The 19,318-nt window shown below is 47.2% G+C and overlaps 1 protein-coding gene across 2 annotated transcripts; it reads left to right on the plus strand.

Moving 5' to 3' along the window:
• Positions 1-746: 746 nt before the first annotated feature.
• GINS4 (GINS complex subunit 4) lies at positions 747-16,613 on the plus strand. 2 transcript variants are annotated; one of them, XM_003269622.4, is made up of 8 exons: positions 747-931; positions 1,712-1,826; positions 7,943-8,029; positions 8,763-8,876; positions 11,276-11,373; positions 11,514-11,602; positions 13,402-13,492; positions 13,584-16,613. In XM_003269622.4, the coding sequence occupies exons 2-8, from the start codon at positions 1,731-1,733 to the stop codon at positions 13,678-13,680; spliced, it is 672 nt and encodes a 223-aa protein (XP_003269670.1). In that variant the 5' UTR covers positions 747-931; positions 1,712-1,730; the 3' UTR covers positions 13,681-16,613. The 2 variants fall into 2 exon arrangements, with proteins under 2 accessions (XP_003269670.1, XP_030673030.1); XM_030817170.1 differs by having other exon boundaries at positions 772-923; positions 13,584-13,705.
• Positions 16,614-19,318: the final 2,705 nt, after the last annotated feature.

The raw sequence follows: 19,318 nt of genomic DNA on the forward strand, positions 1-19,318 counted from the left end.
TTCAAGAACCACTATCCACTTTGTGAGGCCGAGGTGGGAGGATTGCTTGGATCCTTGAGTTCGAGACCAGCCTGGCCATCATAGGGAGAACACCCCCCACCCCCAACCCCGCCACAGTTCTATTTTAAAAAAATTAAAATAAAAAATAGCCGGGCGTGGTGGTGCTGGTTTGTGGTCCCAGCTACTCCAGAGGCTGAGGTGGGAGGATCGTTTGAGCCCGGGAGGCGGAGGTTGCAGTGAGCTGTGGTGGTGCCACTGCACTCCAGCCTGGGCACCAGAACGAGACCCTGTCTCAAGAAAGATAAAAAGGAATATACTGGAGATTCTGAAGGCAATGACCATAGTGACCACAGCTGAAACCCCGCAAAGACGGAGGAATCCAAAGAGCCACGAGAGCTGTGGGTGGAGACGGCCCAGGAGGCTGCAGCGGCCTGCTTTCAACAGCATACTTCTGGGTGGGACCCCCTGGGGCGGACACCGCCGCTCCCCTTGGCCGCGGTGGCGGGCGCCCCCTCCCGACGCTCTTGGGTAGTGCAACCCGGACCGAACAGCGGAGCGGCCGGCCCAGGTGGGCGGGGCCAATCCGGACCAGCCTCCCGCCGCCTCAAGTCCTTGGGTTGCTGGGACTGCGGGCCGTCGCTAAGACAGTCCCCGCCCGTCGGGTGGGCGGGCCCAAGGAGACCGCCCCGCTCTTCCCGCCGCGCCTTGATTGGTCAGCGTCGCCCGTGCGCGATGACGTCGTGCCTGGGCGGAAAATTTGCGAGAGTAGCGCGGGAGCTGATAAGTTGGAGGGTCGGGTTTGTCCCGGCAAGGCCTTGAGCAGTTTGTTCCGCTGTCTTCCCGCTTCCTGGTGCCCCGACTGCGTCCCCACGAACTCCCCGTCCTTACCGCCGGCTGCTGTGGAGTGCCTCGCTGTCTCCCAGGTCCCCGAGTGAGCGTCGAATGGGACCTCTGTGGCGAGGGCAGGCCTGTGTGGGTGGCACTGAGAGGGAGGAGGGGAGGGGGATGTTCGCAGTTTCCCTGCGACCCCAGGGACTTTCCTCTTCCCCGCCATCCACCTCCTTAGGCCTTTGGGGTCGCCGACTGGTCTAATGTCGCCGGGCCTTGTGGCTCTGGGAAATTAGCATTGATTAATCTTCCTAACAGTTTTTGTTTTTATAGAGACAGGATCTCTCTATGTTGCCCAGGCTGGTCTCGAACTACTGGGCTCAAGGTATCTTCCTGCCTCGGCTTCCCAAAGTGCTGGGATTACAGGCGTGAGCCCGGCCAGCTCCCAATAATGTTAAGTGCTTGCTAGGAGTCAAGCGCTGTGCTGAGCGCAGGGGTTTCCCAGGTCATTGCGTCCCCAGTGCTTAGTGCCAGGCACTGAGCAGAGGCGCGATTCGTATTTGAACTAAAACGAACCCCGTCCCTGAGGAACAAGACCTCTACTGGGAAGTCAAAGAAATGAATAGTGATTGTATGGTGTGATGGGTGCTCAGCTCCTGGTGGACAGTAGTAAAGGGGAGGCTTGTTTGGATACCTGACCTAAGCCTTGGAGGAAGAGGCAGACGCTGGGAAACTAGAGTCCCTGCGTTCTCTCACCACTTGCTAATGGGCCTCTACAACCCCAGGAAACCTCAACAAACCTTTCCCTTCTCCAGATAGATGTCTATTCTTGCAAATAATTAGGAAACGCATTGCAGAGTATTGGTTCTTTCCCTCTCATTAGGTTCCTGGTTTCAGAGAAGATGACCGAAGAACAGGATTTCCTGGGACAGGACTCTGATGGGGGTAGTGAGGAAGTGGTCCTAACTCCTGCAGAGCTCATTGAAAGGTTGGAGCAGGTAAGCATCCCAGATGGAATCCCTTTGCTCCAGTCAGCCTTTTTATTTAGTTCAACTGTGAATATCAGGGATCACAAAATGAGGAAATGGAATTCGGGGCTTATTTCAGGAGAACAGGGACTGGATCTTACCATCTACATGGAAACGGGAAGCAGGAAGGACATCTGTTAGAGACCTCATCATGTCAAACACAGCATCCCCAAGTGGGGTCAGTAAGGGACAGCTTTGGGCACATTCAATGAACAGTTCACAGAGCAAGGATCCACGTGATATTTTCAGGGACTGTAGAGGTCCCTGAACTTCTTTACCTTAGTCCCTTGAACATCTGCTGTTTGCCTGAAGAATGCCTGTTTAGCAAGAAAATGCAGAAATGCCTGTAAGGGAAAACTGGTCATATTTTTCCTTTTTCTCACGTTTTTTCTTGAGTCATCTGCTCTCCATATGTCCACTGCTTATCTAAAACCCTTTCTGAAATATTTCTCCTTTAAGTTATAATAGCTATGACTTATTGCATATTTCCCATGTGCTAGTAACTGTGTTCTTTACACTTATATCTTATGATGCTCTGGTAACAGGAGTTCAGACTATCTGGATTTAAATCTGTCTGTGACACTCCTCTGTTATGTGATCTTAAGCAAGTTAGGGAGTCTGTCTCAAGCCATTGCTTGACTATAAAATTGAGACAATAGGGCCGGGCACAGTGGCTCAAGCCTGTAATCCCAGCACTTTGGTAGGCTGAGGTGGGCGGATCACCTGAGGTCCAGGAGTTCGAGATCAGCCTTACCAACATGGTGAAACCCTGTCTCTACTAAATAACAAAAATTAGCCGGGTGTGGTGGCGCATGCCTGTAATCCCAGCTACTCGGGAGGCTGAGGCCAGAGAATCACTTGAACCTGGGAGGCAGAGGTTGTGGTGAGCCAAGATCCCACCCACCATTGCACTCCAGCCTGGGCAATAAGAGTGAAACTCTGTCTCAAAAAAATAATAAAATAAAATTGAGATGATAATAGTGTCTACGTCCTGGAGTTTTTGATTAAATGTGGTAATTGTGTAAAGCACTCAGCATGCTGTCTGACACGTGATAAGCACTCATTAGATGTGAGCTGTTCATAGTAAGTATCCTTATCCTCTTGCTCTAACTGCCCCTTTCCAGAGCTCTCTCATGTTTGCTACTTTAGTATTCTTCATTCTTCCCTGCCATACATGATATCACGAATGACAAAACCAAACTAAAATAATTTTTAAATTATACCTTATATGATAATCCTTACTATTTAGCAGTGATTCTTAATCTGTTTTTATATCACAGACCTTTTTTAGAAACTGGTAGAAACTGTGGTCTTTCATCCCAGAATAACGCACGCATGCATCCATACAGAATTTTGCATATGACTTCCAGGGGATCAGAGAGCCCCTGAAATCCACCCACAGACCTAGTTTGTGGAACAGCATTAAGAATTCCTGGTTCATTAGAAAGGGTTCATTAAATAAAAATCAAAAGGCACATAGCATAAAGGAAAAAAGGGATACATTCCTGGAGTGCAGTGGTGTGATCTTGGTTCACTGCAGCCTCCACCTCCCAGGTTCAAGCGATTCTGCTGCATCAGCCTCCTGAGTAGCTGGGCCTACAGGTGTGCACCACCACGCCTGGCTAATTTTTGTATTTTTAGTAGAGATGGGGTTTCACCATATTGGGTTTCGCTATGTTGGCCAGACTGGTCTCCAACTTCTGACCTTGTGATCTGCCTGCTTAGCCTCCCAAAGTGCTGGGATTACAGGCATCAGCCACTGTGCCCAGCCTGTTTGTACTTCTGGATTAGAGTGAAAAGACAGGCCACCAGGCTGGGAGAAGATATTTGCAAAATATTAATATGTAGCTGACACAAGATGATTATCCACAGTACATAAACAGCTCTTTCAGACTGCCCAATACAGACTGATACCTCAGAGAAGAAGAAAACTGGATGACCAATAAGCATATGAAAAAGATGTTCAACCTTTTTAGTAATCAGGAAAATGAAAATTAAAATCATGAGATATCATTTCATATCTATCAGATTGGAAGAACTGAAAAACGTGAGCAATATAAAGTATGGCAAGAATGTAGAGCAGCTGAGTGCAGTGGCTCATGCCTGTAGTTCTAGCAACTCAGGAAGCCCAAGTGGGAGGTTCATTTGAGCCCAGGAGTTTGAGACCAGCCTGAGGATCGTATTGAGATCTTATCCCGAAAAGAAAAAATTAAGAATATAGGGCAGGCCGGGTGCGGTGGCTCACACCTGTAATCCCAGCGCTTTGGGCCAAGGTGGGGGGATCACCTGAAGTCAGGAGTTCGAGACCATCCTGGCCAACATGGGGAAACCCCGTCTCTACTAAAAATACAAAAATTAGCCAGGTGTGTTGGCACGCCTGTAATCCCACCTACTCAGGAGGTTGAGGCAGGAGAATCTCTTGAACCCAGGAGGTGGAGATTGCAGAGAGCCGAGATCATGCCACTGCACTCCAGCCTGGGCAACAGAGCAAGACTCCATCTCAAAAAAAAAAAAAAAATGTAGAGCAATTTGCACACTTATATACTGCCATGGGATATAAATAGGTATAATCGCTTTGGAAAATAATTTGTTATTGTCTAGTAAAGATGAAGGTGCACATACCTGCGGCCCAGTAATTCCACCCCCAGGTGCATACCTAGTGAAAACTTCCACATGTACTCTAGGAGACATCCACAGTATGTTCACACATTGCCGTAGTTAAAAATGAAAATAACCTAGATAACCATAAACAAATAGCATTGAGAAAATATACCATATACAGTGGGAATAAAACAGCAGTGAAAATGAGTAAAATAACTCCTGAAACAGCATGAATAACAGGAACATAATGTAGAACAATAACAACCATAAAATATGAGCTGCCAAAGAAACACTTTATGTAAAGTTCAAACTTGCAAAATTATTGTTCAAGGCAGAGCCGCCACCCTTGGGTGATGTGGCACACTGCAATGCCACAGATGCCTCTGTGTGGAACCCCTGCACCTTCCAGGACAGCTGGAGCCCCAGGCTGGTTACTCTTTCAAGTGAGCATCATCGGGGTCCTTGAAAGGCAGCTAGAGGATGGGGCGGCGGGGGGTCTGACAGCACAGCTGCGGCTTGCCGGTGGGTAAGCTACAGTAACATCTCATGCCTGATGCTCTAGTACAGTGCCCTGAGTGCAGCCAAGGAAGTGACCTGCCACCTGCATGGCTGCCACAGCCAGATCCTGTCTCTTATGCTGTGTGGCACAGCCAAAGGGACAGCCTGACAGGGCCACTGATGAGAACAGCTCCAGGAGCATATATAGGATACCCTTTAATGCCTGTAAAAAGTGATTTAAAAGTTGTTACCTGTAGTGCAGATTTGCTTATTTTAGTGATTGTTTTAGTTTGCTAGGGCCGCAGAGCGAAGTCCCAAAGACCGGGTGGCTCAAATAGAAATTTATTTTCTTAATTCTAGAGGCTGGGGTCAAAGTGCCAGCATAGTTGGCTTCTTCCGAGGCCTCTGCCTTGGGCTTGTAGGTGGCCATATTCTCCCTGTGTCATTGCGTGGTCTTCCCTCTCGTGTGTGTCTGTGTTAAAATTACCTCTTATCAGGACACCAGTCTTACTGGATTAGGGGCCATCCTAATGACCTCATTTTAACTTAATCACTTCTTTAAAGACCCCCATCTCCAAATACAGTCATGGTCTGAGGTCCTGGAAGTTAGGTAGATTTTTGAGGGGGGACATGCTTCAGCCCGTAGCAATAATGAACAGATTGGCATTTAGAATTTTGATCAGGGGCCAGGCACAGTGGTTCAAGCCTGTCATCCCAACACTTCTGGAGGCTAATGCAGGGGGATGTCTTGAGGCCAGGAGTTCGAAGACCACCATAGGCAACATGGTAAAACCCCATCTTTATAAAAAAAAAAATTTAAAAATTAGCCAGGCTTTGTGGTATGTACCTTTAGTCCCAGCTACTCTGGAGGCTGAGGCAGGAGGATCACTTAAGCCTTGGAGGTCAAGAATGCAGTGAGCCATTATTGTGCCACTGTGTGACCAGAAACCAGATGTAGCCATTTCAAGCATAAAACATGATTTGAAAAAAAAAAAAAAAAGATTGGATTTAGATACAAGTTTCTCAGTAAAAATTTTGGAAAGATTTATATGAAAGTTTTATACTAATATAAGCTTCCACCTAATGTTTTATACTTTATTGTCATAATTTCATAATGTAAATGAAGTGGTCCCCGATGCTACCCCAGTGTACCAGACAAGCACTATCATTTTCTTTGAATATCCTGTCATGAACAGGTTGAGAGGTATTCTATAGAGATATAAACAAATGTAGTGAGACCATAAAGAAAATTCAACATGAAATTCAAGCTAATGATTACCTCTGAGGAGGGAGGGACACACAGGGCTTTTTTTTTTTTTTTTTTTTTTTTGAGATGGAGTCTTGCTCTGTTGCCCTGGCTGGAGTGCAGTGGCTCAATCTCGGCTCACTGCAACCTCTGCCTCCGGGCTTCAAGCAATTCTCCTGCCTCAGCCTCCCAAGTAGCTGGGACTACAGGCGTGCCACGCCCAGCTAATTTTTTGTATTTTTAATAGAGATAGGGTTTCACCATGTTAGCCAGGATGGTTTGATCTCCTGACCTCATGATCTGCCTGCCTCGGCCTCCCAAAGTGCTGGGATTACAGGCGTGAGCCACCACACCTGGCTTGTTCTTGTAGTTTTAAAAATTATTCAGTATTTGGCTGGGCTCGGTGGCTCACGCCTGTAACCCCAGCACTTTGAGAGGCCATGGCAGGTGGATCACTCGAGGTCAGGAGTTCAAGACCAGCCTGACCAACACGGTGAAACCCTGTCTCTAATAAAAATACAAAAATTAGCTGGGCATAGTGGCACATGCCTGTAATTCCAGCTGCTCGGAAGGCTGAGGCAGGAGAATCGCTTGAACCTGAGAGGCAGAGGCTGCAGTGAGCTGGGATCATGCTTCTGCTCTCCAGCCTGGGCAACAGAATGAGACTGTGCCTCAAAAATAAATAAATAAAAATTATTCAATATTTAATAAAAATCAGAAATACTGCTCCTAATAAGCACTCCAGAAAATACGATGTTTTCCCATGCATTATGCAGGGTTTTTTTGTTTGTTTGTTTGTTTCAGTCTGCAGGACTGTTACAGATGCTCAGGCTCTGCACAAACGCTATGACAGTAGCCATACCCAGCATTTGGTAATGTGTCTTGACGGTGATCATGGGGAGAAGCAGACGCTCAAGGACGTCAGAAAAAAAAAGTTGAGCCCGGTCAGCATATAATTCTGAGCTATGCTAAAACTACATTTCCTGTAATTGAAAGATAAGTGTAGCTTTCCTCAGTCACTTAGGGATATTTCAGTTCTCTAAGCCTTGGAAGTCTCTAAAATGAACCAAACAGCTGTGCCTGAGTCATAAATTAGAGCTTTAACCTCTGGCTCCAAAACTCCATAATAGAAGAGCGCCTGTTTCTATTATGATCCTGTATACTTTGGGGCCATTAGTAAATTACTCAATCTGTATTTTTTCAATCAGATGAGGATAACTATATCCATTTTCTCTGAGATATGATGATGATGAATGAACAATATTTATGAAGTGCTCTGAGCTTCAGGAATGAAGAGCTGTGTGGATTGGTGGGTTGTTGCTTTCTCTCTAAATAGACGTGGGGTGGCGCTGCCTGGGGGAAAGGAGCTGGTGGAGGCGCTGCCTGGGGGAAAGGAGCTGGTGGAGTAACAGTGTGCCCGGGCTGCCTGGCAAAGGCACTGTTTGAACACCAGGTGGTGTCACTCTCAGCACCAAGCATCATACTAACTGAAGTAAGCAAGGGTTTGTATGAGTGTCAGTTGAATAGAAGGTTGTGAACACAGCCTCCCAACTAAAACAAGACACGAGAAAGCAATCGCTAAACGTAGTTTGTCTTCAAAACACCTTCAGCGTTTCCAGTTGGTGGGCAGACAGTTTTCTCACCTGTGCCATCCCTGGTTTTCGTTGGACTTGGGCTGACTCACGGGGTTGTTTAGCTCTGTGGTGGGTGATGCTTGCTTTTTCTGGCATTTGTCTTTTAGGCCTGGATGAATGAAAAGTTTGCCCCTGAGCTGCTGGAGAGCAAGCCTGAGATTGTAGAATGTGTCATGGAACAGCTGGAGCACATGGTAAGAGTCGCTTCTCTTGGGTTGACAAAGGAGGAGAAAGGTAAAAGCATTTGGTCAGCACACTGAGAGCTTGTGGTCTGATAGCAAATCTGTTTTGTTCGGCTCAACTCACAGTCCAGTTCTTTAAAAAAACATTGAATTCGTTATCTATGTTTATCAATCTTGAGAGTTCCTGTAAATATCTGGATATTGGCTTCCCATGAAAAGTCTAAAATCCTGCATTTTTGCATGAGAACAGTTGACCAGAGCAGTCCCATGAGAGCTGTCCATGAATGTACTCCCTGCTCCCCACAGCCCCTGACTACCCACCCTTCTCTTGTAGCCTCCCCACCTGGCCCCTGCAAACATTTGAGTTTGTGGTCCCTGGCCTAGATGATCTGAGCATAAATCGTTGTCAAATTCAGAGAAGCTGTAAAATGTGGATATTTCAGTTTCTCAGCTGATGTTTTAATACTGCTTTTTAGACCCAATGGAAGTTTCTTCTGTGTGCTGTATTATCTCCCTTATAATCAGATTGGAGTTCTTCTGGAACCCTCTGGCTGAACAGATTCTATTCAAATGGTCATTTTCTAAAAGTAAATGACTATTGTTTATACTTTATACAATGATAAAATGAAAACTCACATGATATTTTTGTTTTCGTTGGACTGAAACATAGTCTGGGTCCTCAACGTTGCCAGTGATGATGGTTGAACATCATGTTTTTTATAAACCTGCGTTTCTCATTTAATAGGAAGAAAATCTCAGGAGAGCCAAAAGGGAGGACCTGAAGGTCAGCATCCACCAAATGGAGATGGAGAGGATCCGCTACGTCCTCAGCAGCTACTTGCGGTGTCGCCTCATGAAGGTTTGACGTGGAGATACCTGGAGGGATTGAGACAGCGCAGTCTGTAATGCAGACTGAATGTCCTGGGGAGAACTTGGGCTGGGGCCCAGGAGGGTCCAGGACCTGAAGATGCTGCTAAGAGCACAATATACGTGTAGCTAAAGTGTAAGGAGGGGGTGAGATTGCTCCGTGGAAGCACAGAGGAATGTGTGTTGCCCACTGCAGGATCACAGTGCACATTTTTAGTCTGTTCACCTGCCTAGTGAGTGGTGCCCCCTTGCGTTACAGCATGGCGGTGCTGAAGGGAGAGTTGTTGGCATTGGTCAATAGGGAATGCTGACTAGAGGAGAACTTGTTTCCAAAACTATTTTGTCTGTCAGATGGCCACCGTCAGTGTCAAATGAACCAGGATGACTTACATTCGCCTACAGCTTTGTGGCTATCTAACTTACAAAAATGAAATTGCAGGCCAGGCGTGGTGGCTCACACGTGTAATCCCAGCACTTTGGGAGGCTAGGCGGGTGGATCACCTGAGGTCAGGAGTTTGAGACCAGCCTGACCAACAAGGTGAAACCCCATCTCTACTAAAAATAAAAAAATTAGCCAGGCGTGGTGGCAGGTGCCTGTAGTCCCAGCTACTCAGGAGGCTGAGACAGGAGAATTGCTTGAACCCCGGAGATGGAGGTTGCAGTGAGCCGAGATCGTGCCACTGCACTCCAGCCTGGGCAACAGAGCGAGACTCCGCCTCAAAAAAAAAAAAAAAAAAAAAGGGAAATTGCAAAACATTCCTATTTTATAACTCTGAGAAATTCTTACTTCCTTGACATTTCTTTTCATTTGGTTCTATGTGTCTCTTTAGTTCTTACAAATAAATTATCTCTTCTACATGAGAATGCTTCAGCTATCTGAAGACTGCCCACAGCCTCCTCGAAGTGTTCTCCAGGCACACATTTTAGCCGTTCGAACCATTTACTCTCCTGGTCTCTTCTCTAAAAGGGTTCTTGTTTGTCTCTGTCCTTCTTAAGTTACACTGTCTTAAACTGAACACAGTATCCCAGTTGTAGTTTGACCAAGTTTGTGAAAAACAGAATGATCATTTATCTTATTCTGGTTATTAAGCTGGTAGTAATGCCAACCACATCACGTTAGCATATTTATCACATTAGCATATTGACAGGTACGCTGCCTGAGCTCATTCTTCACTCCCGTGGACGCTAACCCCTTTTAAGATGATAATTACCCCATCCAGTCACTGTCCTCCACTTGTATGGCTTAGGTTTTGGCTCCTTAAATGTAGGGCTTGATACTTATCTCTCTTAAGCTTTATCTTATTAAACTGGGCCATTTCCCTTGTCTCTGGATCCTGATCTTGTCACCTAATGTATTAGCTGTCTCTTAATACTTTATGTCATCAGCCCCCTTGTTTTTTTATTTGTTTGATTGTGTTTTTTCGATTTTTTTTTTTTTTTTTTTTTGACAGAGTCTCACTCTGTTGCTCAGGCTGGAGTGCAGTGGCGCGATCTCAGCTCACTGCAACCTTCGCCCCCAGGTTGAAGTGATTCTGTTGCCTCAGCCTTCCAAGTAGCTGGGGTTACATGCCCCTGCCACCATGCCCAGCTGATTTTTAGAAAAGACAGGGTTTCACCATGTTGGCCAGGCTGATCTCGAACTCCTGACCTCAGGTGATCCACACCCACCTTGGCCTCCCAAAGTGCTGGGATTACAGGCATGAGCTACTGTGCCTGGCCTACGTAAGGTTTTTGATGACATGCTTACCAAAGCTGGTGATGACCAGCTGGGTGCAGTGGCTCACGCCTGTATTCCCAGCACTTTGGGAGGCCAAGGCAGGTGGATCACCTGAGGTCAGGAGTTTGAGACCAGCCTGGACAACATGGTGAAACCCCATCTCTACTAAAAATACAAAAATCATCTGGGTGTGGTGGTGGGTGCCTGTAATCCCAGCTACTTGGGAGGCTGAGGCTGGAGAATCACTTGAACCAGATAGTTGGAGGTTGCAGTGAGCCGAGATCGCACCACTGCATTCCAGCCTGGACAACACAGTGAGACTCCATCTCAAAAAAAAAAACCTTATGTGAGTATTAATTGGACTGTGGCAAGGGTCTTTCACCAAAGACTTCCCTACAGTTTGACATCTACCCATTGAGTCAGCATTCTTTGTTCAGCCACTTAGGAGTCTCCCAGTCCAAGCTGTCCTCCAGCCCCAGGTCCATAGCTTGCCTGCAAGGGTGTCTCAGAGACGTTGTGCTGTGTCTTGTGGTGTGCCTCTCCACCCACCCTATCCCACCTCCAGGCCACATGTCCTTCCTCAGGAGGGTTGTGTAAACCCTCTTTATGTTAACCACATCCTTCTCTTTGACTTTTGCCGATGTTTTCATGAAGATTTTGCTTTATCCTCACAGATAGAGAAGTTTTTCCCTCATGTCCTTGAGAAGGAGAAAACACGTCCTGAGGGGGAGCCTTCCAGCCTCTCGCCGGAAGAGTTGGCCTTTGCCAGAGAGTGAGTGAGTGAGCCATTGGCGTGGGGCACCTGGCTGGTTCAGCATGAGGCCTGTCCTAGAGGCCTGTGCACTGCTGCTTGCTAACCTTGGACGTCCATCAGCTGTGCACACCACAGCGATTTGAATCCATGTCTTTCAGGTTCATGGCGAACACAGAGTCCTATCTGAAAAATGTCGCCTTGAAGCACATGCCCCCTAACTTACAGAAGGTGGACCTCTTTCAGGCAGGTAAACAGGACATTCTCCCTGCAGGTGGCCCACCCATCCTCAGGTGTCCCAGGGTAGGATCCTCTCTTCACTGTTTTTACCCAAATACGAAAAAATAAGTATGTAGATAAACAGAAAGAAGAGGAAGGGTTCTAGCTAAAAACCAAAAAAATCACGGAAAGCAGATCCAATGGTAGGCATTTGAACATTGCTTCCTTGTTCCCTGGGGTGGGCTGAGCCCCATGACTGCACTGGTGCTTGTAGACTCGGGCGTGGAGCCGCGTTCGCCTTCGGTAGCCATCTGCTGAGCCTCTGCGAGGTGCTGGCAGCCCCGAGTACCAGCGCTGCAGAGCCTACGCCAACATTGTCCCTGCTCAGAGGGGCTGGTGGTCTCTTCATCACAGGTCCCAGAATGCACAGGGCCCGTCTAGCTGAAGGGGAGGGCTGAAACAGGAGGCTAGGGAGACCTCCAGTGAGTCCCTGTGGCCTCAGAAGAGGGAGCAGGTTGGAGGGTGTGGAGAGAGGAGGGAGGGGAGCCAGGGAAGGGGAGCTTGGCCAGAGCCCCTCCTTGGGCCTCTTTGCACCGGCCCCTGAGGGCTGCTGAGCAAGGAAAGGGAGGTATAGGCAGAGCCCTTAACATCAGATCAACGCACCGGGGGCCCCTGGCTTACAGGATAAAGCCCATATTCCTCAGTGTTTCACAGTGCACCAGATCCAAGCAAGACCTCCTCAGGCAAAATTGCCACACCAAATCAAACGAGCTCCAGTACACCTGAGCCCTGGAAATTCATCTCTGCCCAGCCTGTGCTGGGGCTGGGGGCCACACGGCCACCCCTGCGGTGGTGGAATAGGGTCTTAGCCCCTTTGGGCTGCTCACAGTTATGGAGGCTGGGAAGTCCAGAATCCAGGCCCCCACAGATTCAGTGTCTGCCAAGAGCCTGTTCCTCATAGATGTCGCCTTCCATATGTCCTCACAGAGAAGGGAAGGGGCAAGGGGCAAGCAGACTCTCAGGCTACTTTTATAAGATCACTAATCCTAGTCTGTGTGTGTCCTAGTCCCCTGCCTCCCCCCCACCTTTTTAAATTGTTTTTTGTTTTTTGAGATAAGGTCTTGCTCAGTTGCCCCAGCTGGAGTACATTGACACTGTCATAGCTCACTGCAGCCTTGAACTCCTGGGCTCAAGCGATCCTCCCACCTCAGCTTCCCAAGTAGCTGGAACTACAGGCATGTGCCACCATGCTTGGCTATTATTTTTTATTTTTTTTTGTGGAGACAGAATCTTGCTATGTTGCATAGGCTGGTCTCAAACTCCTGGCCTCAATTGATCCTCCAGCCTCAGCCTCTCAAAACGCTGAGATCACAGGCATGAGCCACTGTGCCTGGCCTATTCTCTTCTTATAAGACACCAGTCAGATTGGATTAGGGCCCACACTACTGGCCTGGCTTTCACTTAATTGCTTCTTTAAAAGCCCTGTTTCCGAATACAATCCCACACTGAAGTACTGGGGGTTAGGGCTTCAACATATGAATTTTGCAGGGACACAGTGTAACCCGTAACACCAGGAGCAAGTCAGACCCATACCAGACTTGTGGAACCCTGAATTGGTCATTTTGCTGAGGCTGCCTGAGGAAAACAAAAGGCCTAATCCATGTCCAGTTTCCTCCCTGGTCAGCCACTCTATCTGCATCTTAGAAGAGTAGGAATGGGCTGGGCTCCTAACTAAACCCTGAGTGTGCCATACCATTCTTCCCAGCAACTTTTCCTTTGTTGACTTTGTTGGCCGAGCATTTCCTAATCACATTGCTGTTTTCCTGGCAGTTCCCAAACCAGATCTAGATTCTTACGTGTTTCTGAGAGTGAGAGAACGACAAGAAAACATACTGGTAGAACCAGACACAGATGAGCAGAGGTGAGTGACGTGCATCTTTCACAGCGGGCATGTTCCTCCTGATGGAGGGCCACCTGAGCTCTGCAGGCAAATGTGTTTCCCTCTTTTTCAGGGACTACGTGATTGACCTGGAGAAGGGCTCACAGCACTTGATCCGATACAAAACCATTGCACCTCTGGTTGCATCTGGAGCTGTCCAGCTAATTTAAAACTAGGCATAAACAGCCGGGCGCGGTGGCTCACGCCTGTAATCCCAGCACTTTGGGAGGCCGAGGTGGGCAGATCATGAGGTCAGGAGTTCGAGACCAACCTGACCAACATGGTGAAACCCCATCTCTACTAAAAATACAAAAAAATTAGCCGGGTGTGGTGGTGCGCACCTGTAATCCCAGCTACTCAGGAGGCTGCAGGAGAATCGCTTGAACCTGGGAGCAGGAGGTTGCAGTGAGCCGAGATCGTGCCATTGCACTCCAGCCTGGGTGACAGCAAGACTTTGTCTCAAAAAAAAAAAAAAAAAAAACAACAACAAACTAGGCATAAACTCATGAGGTCAGGAGATCAAGACCATCCTGGCTAACATGGTGAAACCCCATCTCTACTAAAAATACAAAAAATCAGCCAGGCATGGTGGCGGGCCCAGCTACTCAGGAGGCTAAGGCAGGAGAATGGCGTGAACCCGGGAGGCGGAGCTTGCAGTGAGCCAAGATCATGCCATTGCACTCTAGCCTGGGCAACAGAGTGAGACTCCGTTTCCAAAAAAAAAACAAAACACACACACACTAGGCGTAAACAAGAATGAAGACCTGGAACCCTAGAGAAAATACTAGAAACCCCTCGTATCACCTTGTGCCTGAGGACAATAACAAAGTAATTCACTAGGCATCAGACATTCCTCAGCAGTGCTGTGGGTCACGGGCGTGAAGAGGAGCTCGAGGCAGGATTGCTTGTGTTGCCGCATGTCCTGTCTGCTGTTTTAGCCCGTGTCAGTAGATGGGGCCATTGTACTGTTTGTTCTGCACACTTGGCGGAGCAGTAGAGGCTCTCAGCACGCCTTTTCCCTTTGTAGTATTTTCTGAGCCAAGGAAAGTCAGGCAGAAGTAGTTCATAAGAAGGCATCACCGCCTGTGATCGGGGCTGCATTTAGCCCTGACCTGATAATGGTAGGAGAGTTCATTTAGCCTTTCTGCTGGGAAGATTGTAAATAGATTAAAGAAAACAGCTGTGGCCTTCTCCCGTCATACATCATTAGACTGTGTAAACTAACATTTTGGAACCTCTAATACTGGACTTAAAACCAATTTCTGTCATGCTTAACTGAAAATCACAACTAAACCAATAAACCATCATTAAATTTCCATTCTGCGGCAGAAGGCACCTCTGGACGGCTCCTGGCTTGTAGTCTAATGAAGTATGTGCTCCCTGCTGTTAACCCGCAGCCCTCCCCAACTCTCCAGCAGCTTTGCCAAGCCAGCCTCCGGGCCATCTGGCTGTCCTTGGCCAAGGCACTGTTAACAGTGACGTTAACCATCTTGTGACCTGTGGCCACTTTTCTGGTTTAAGTCCTTCACTTTTTCAAGAGGAATGGGTGAAATTAATGTGCATGCAGAATCTCACAGTGATGCCGGAATGAAGGATGTATAGGCAGTGAATGAATGATCTTTCCTTGAAATGCTATAAAAAGCAACCTGCATTCCAGTCTTCTTCCTGGATGAAGTTGGCAGATTTCCATTTGCAGGGTGTGGGCTGCGAGAGTAATCAGTAACATTGCTGTCATTTCCAAGAGAAATCAGTAGGGGAAAGCAAGGGAGGTCTTTTTTTTTTTTTTTTTTTTTTCTTTTTTGAGACAGAGTTTCCCTCTTGTTGCCCAGGCTGGAGTGGCAGTGGTGTGAACATGGCTCACTGCAGCCTCCACCTCCTGGGTTCAAGAGATTCTCCTGCCCCAGCCTCCCGAGTAGCTGGTGGTATAGGTGCGCACCACCACCCCTAATTTTTTGTATTTTTAGTAGAGATGGGGTTTCACCATGTTGGCCAAGCTGGTCTTGAGCTCCTGACCCCAGGTGATCCACCCACCTCAGCCTCCCAAAGTGCAGGAATTATAGGCATGAGCCAACGCACACGGCCTGGGGAGGTTTTATTTCTTGTCAAAGGTATTTGATACTCATGCAGTCCCTGGAGGGTCTCACTGGAGAGACAACATTTAGGCTGAGATCTGATTAACAGGAGGCAGCTGCAGTGCAGAGGTCAAAAGGGAGGGTGTTCCAGGCAGAGAAAACAGCCTGTGCAAAGGCCCTGAGGCAGAAACAAGCTCTGCTTGAGGTCAGCCTGGCTAGAAAGCCCAACTCAAAATAGAAAGTAGTACATGGTAAGGTCTGAGGCAGGCTGGACCCAGATCTTACAGGACCTTGTTAATAAGGATCCCATTTGGTCCCCCGCAGTCTTGAGAAGCGGGCAGGGCTGTGGGAAACAGCAGGTATTTAGTGGTAAGCCTGAGATCAGAACCCAAGTCTCCATTTCCTAGTCACGTTCTTCCTGTAGTGCTAAGCCCAGAGACCTGAGCTGTTACCTAGAACAGTGCTTCCTAAGCCTTAATGTGCATAGCCATCGCCTGGAGCTCGCCTTAAGATGTAGGTTCTGCCTGAAGCCCAAGTTCATTTAGTATGTCATGGTTAATTCAGAGTAAAATCAAGTTAGTACCTGATTTATACTTGTTATATAAAGAAAGAGACAACTTCACTGTATGATCACTTTGTCACTTTTCAAAGCACTTAATTCCCATTCAATTGAAAATGTTTCCAGAACAAACCTGTTTGGTCATTTTATTGACATTGCACATTTGTATATGAATAAATTTTTGCAAATTAAAAAAAAAAAAAGATGTAGGTTCTGAAACAGGGTGAGGTCCAGGATCCTACCTTTCTAAGGAACTCCCACGTTGTGCAGTTGCTGCTGGCCTGGGGACCACATTGAGTGACGGCTCTATGTCCTCATGCCTCCACCTGCTGCCCTGTACATGTCCGACTGCACGGACCACTTTACATCCTCTAAAGCCACAGTAAATTGCTCCATTTCCTAAGTTACCTCTTCAAGAGAAGACTGGTTTTGATATGTCATTTTTAAATAAAGGAGAAGTTGAATTTCAAAACCAAGTGGAACAGGAAATTATGTGGCTTGGTTGACATTGATTTTAACATTTGGTTCATGGTGAGTGTTTTGCTTTATTGTTAAAAACTCGCCGCTAAAAGCATGACAGAACATTTTATCAAATGATGGTGTCATCCTTTACCGTAAGCTTGCCCCTAGCAAGACAGCTCTTCCTGAGACGTGCTTGCAGGCCCCGATGTGGGTTTTCCCACCGCAGTCATCATCCGTCATCTGTGACCTTGCTGCATTTACTCCATGCTCACACCCCAGCAGCCCGCCTGGCTTTGGCATCGCCCTCAGAGGCATCAAACTTCCCCTGCTGTGATGTACAAGAGTTAGCCAGGAAGCTTGCAGAGTGCTTTGATTTTGTTTTTGTTTTTTTGAGATGTTGCCCAGGCTGGAGTGCAGCGGTACAATCTCAGCTCACTACAACCTCCGCCTCCTGGGTTCAAGCGATTCTCCTGCCTCAGCCTCCCAAGTAGCTGGGATTACAGGTGCACACCACGACACCCAGCTAATTTTTGTATTTTTAGTAGAGATAGGGTTTCACCATGTTGGCCAGCCTGGTTTTGAACTCCTGACCTCAAATGATCTGCCTGCCTCGGCCTCCCAAAGTGCTGGGATTACAGGTGTGAGCCACCATGCCCAGCTGCAGAGTGCATTTTTAAGCAAACACATCATATGTCAATTTTTCATATAGTGTTCTTTAAGTAATTTATCTTGGGAAGCCAAATATCCCATTCAGAATTCTATAAGAACTGATTTTTCAAATGTATCTAATCAACTAGCTATGAAAGCCCTCTCATTATATTGTCCAAAAAAACTTTGTTTTTTAAAAAAGCAAAATCAGTATTCTGTACTTATTTAACAGATTTGGTTTCAAATAGCTTGGCTATTTCCGAAAAATCGGATATTCATTCCATGGCTAAGAAACAACTACTGGGTGTATTCAAAGAGATGTACCAGCCCAGGCTTGGTGGTTTACACCTGTAATCCCAGCAACTTTGGGAGTCCAAGGTGGGAGGATCGCTTGAGCCCAGGAGTTCCAGACCAGCCTGGGCAACATAGTGAGACTCTGTCTCTACAGAGAATAAAACAATTAGCCTGGTGTACTGATGTACATCTGTAGTCCCAGCTGTTTGAGAGGCTGAGATAGGAGGATTGCTTGAGCCCAAGAGGTTGAGGCTGCAGTGAGCTATGATTGCACCACTGCAATCCAGTCTGAGTGACAGAGCAAGACTCTGTCTCAAATATATATGTGTGTGTGTGTGTGTGTGTGTGTATATATATATATATATATAAAATTCTTTTTTTTTTTTTTTGAGATGGAGTCTCACTCTGTCACCCAGGCTGGAGTGCAGTGGCACGATCTCAGTTCACTGCAACCTCCGTCTCCCGGGTTCAAGTGATTCTCCTGCCTCAGCCTCCCAAAATAGCTGGGACTACAGGTGCGTGCCACCAAACCCGGCAAATTTTTTTGTATTTTTAGTAGAGATGGGGTTTCACCGTGTTAGCCAAGATGGTCTTGATCTCCTGACCTCGTGATCTGCCCGCCTTGGCCTCCCAAGTGCTGGGATTACAGGTGTGAACCACCACGCCTGGCCATATGTATAGGAGATTCTGCAGGCAATGAGAATATTTAATTTACCAAGTTTACTATGCATGAAGCTCTTTTTGTTTTTGAGACAGAGTCTTGCTCTGTTGCCCAGCCTGGAGTGCAATGTCACAATCTTGGCTCACTGCCATCTCCACCTTCCGGGTTCAAGCAATTCTCCTGCCTCAGCTTCCTGAGTAGCTGGGATTTACAGGCACCTGCCACCACATCCGGCTAATTTTTTTTTCTTTTCTTTTTTTTTTTTTTTTTTGTATTTTTAGTAGAGATGGGCTTTCACCATGCTGGCCAGGCTGGTCTCGAACTCCCGACCTCAAGTGATCTGTCCGCCTCAGCCCCCCAAAGTGCTGGGATTACAGGCATGAGCTACCATGCCTGGCCACATCAAGCTGTTTTTAAAGTAGATTAACTTGTATATCTCCACAACAAACCTATGCAAGGAAAAATTGGAGATTTTAGAATGGGCAAAACATTACTGGCTATCCTTTCAATGTAATGCTTGATCCCTGTGCGCTGTGTGCCCATGTCTTTAAATTTTACAACTCTGTAGAGGTACAAGTTGATTTATAGAAAACTTATAATGATGTGAATATTTCCTCTCTTGCTATGCAAATGATTCCTGCCAATGGCAATGTAAGTGAATTTTGTCCTGTTGAGAATAAGTAAAACCCCCATTTGATTGGATGTTTTTTGTTTTGTTTTAATTTGGTGGGACATAGTCTCGCCCTGTTGCCCAGGCTGGAGTGCAGTGGCAATCTCGGCTCGCTGCAACCTTTGCCTCCCGGGTTTGAGTGATTCTCCTGCCTAAGCCTCCCCAATAGCTGGGACTACAGGCATGTGCCACCACGCCTGGCTAATTTTTGTGTTTTTAGTGGAGATGGGGGTTTGCCATGTTAGCCAGGCTGGTCTCGAATTCCTGGCCTGAAGTGATCCACCTGCCTTGGCTTCCCAAAGTGCTGGGATTACAGGCATGAGCCATGGCATCTGGTGAGCTTTGATACCAGACTCCTTTACTGAAGGCCACATTACTTCTAAGTAGAGATGTGATCAGATCCCGGTGAGGCCAGGGCACCTGAGCCCCTCCTTTTCATCTT

Source organism: Nomascus leucogenys, chromosome 8, assembly GCF_006542625.1.
Source record: "Nomascus leucogenys isolate Asia chromosome 8, Asia_NLE_v1, whole genome shotgun sequence".
NCBI classification, from domain to species: Eukaryota; Metazoa; Chordata; class Mammalia; order Primates; family Hylobatidae; genus Nomascus; species Nomascus leucogenys.

What these genes read in the sequence shown, in the direction of transcription:
- GINS4 (XM_003269622.4), top strand. Translation starts at nt 1,731, where the DNA reads ATGACCGAAGAACAGGATTTCCTGGGACAGGACTCTGATGGGGGTAGT. An exon ending in TCATTGAAAGGTTGGAGCAG is followed by an intron (nt 1,827 to 7,942) that starts GTAAGCATCCCA and finishes TTTGTCTTTTAG; the next exon opens with GCCTGGATGAATGAAAAGTT. An exon ending in TGGAACAGCTGGAGCACATG is followed by an intron (nt 8,030 to 8,762) that starts GTAAGAGTCGCT and finishes CTCATTTAATAG; the next exon opens with GAAGAAAATCTCAGGAGAGC.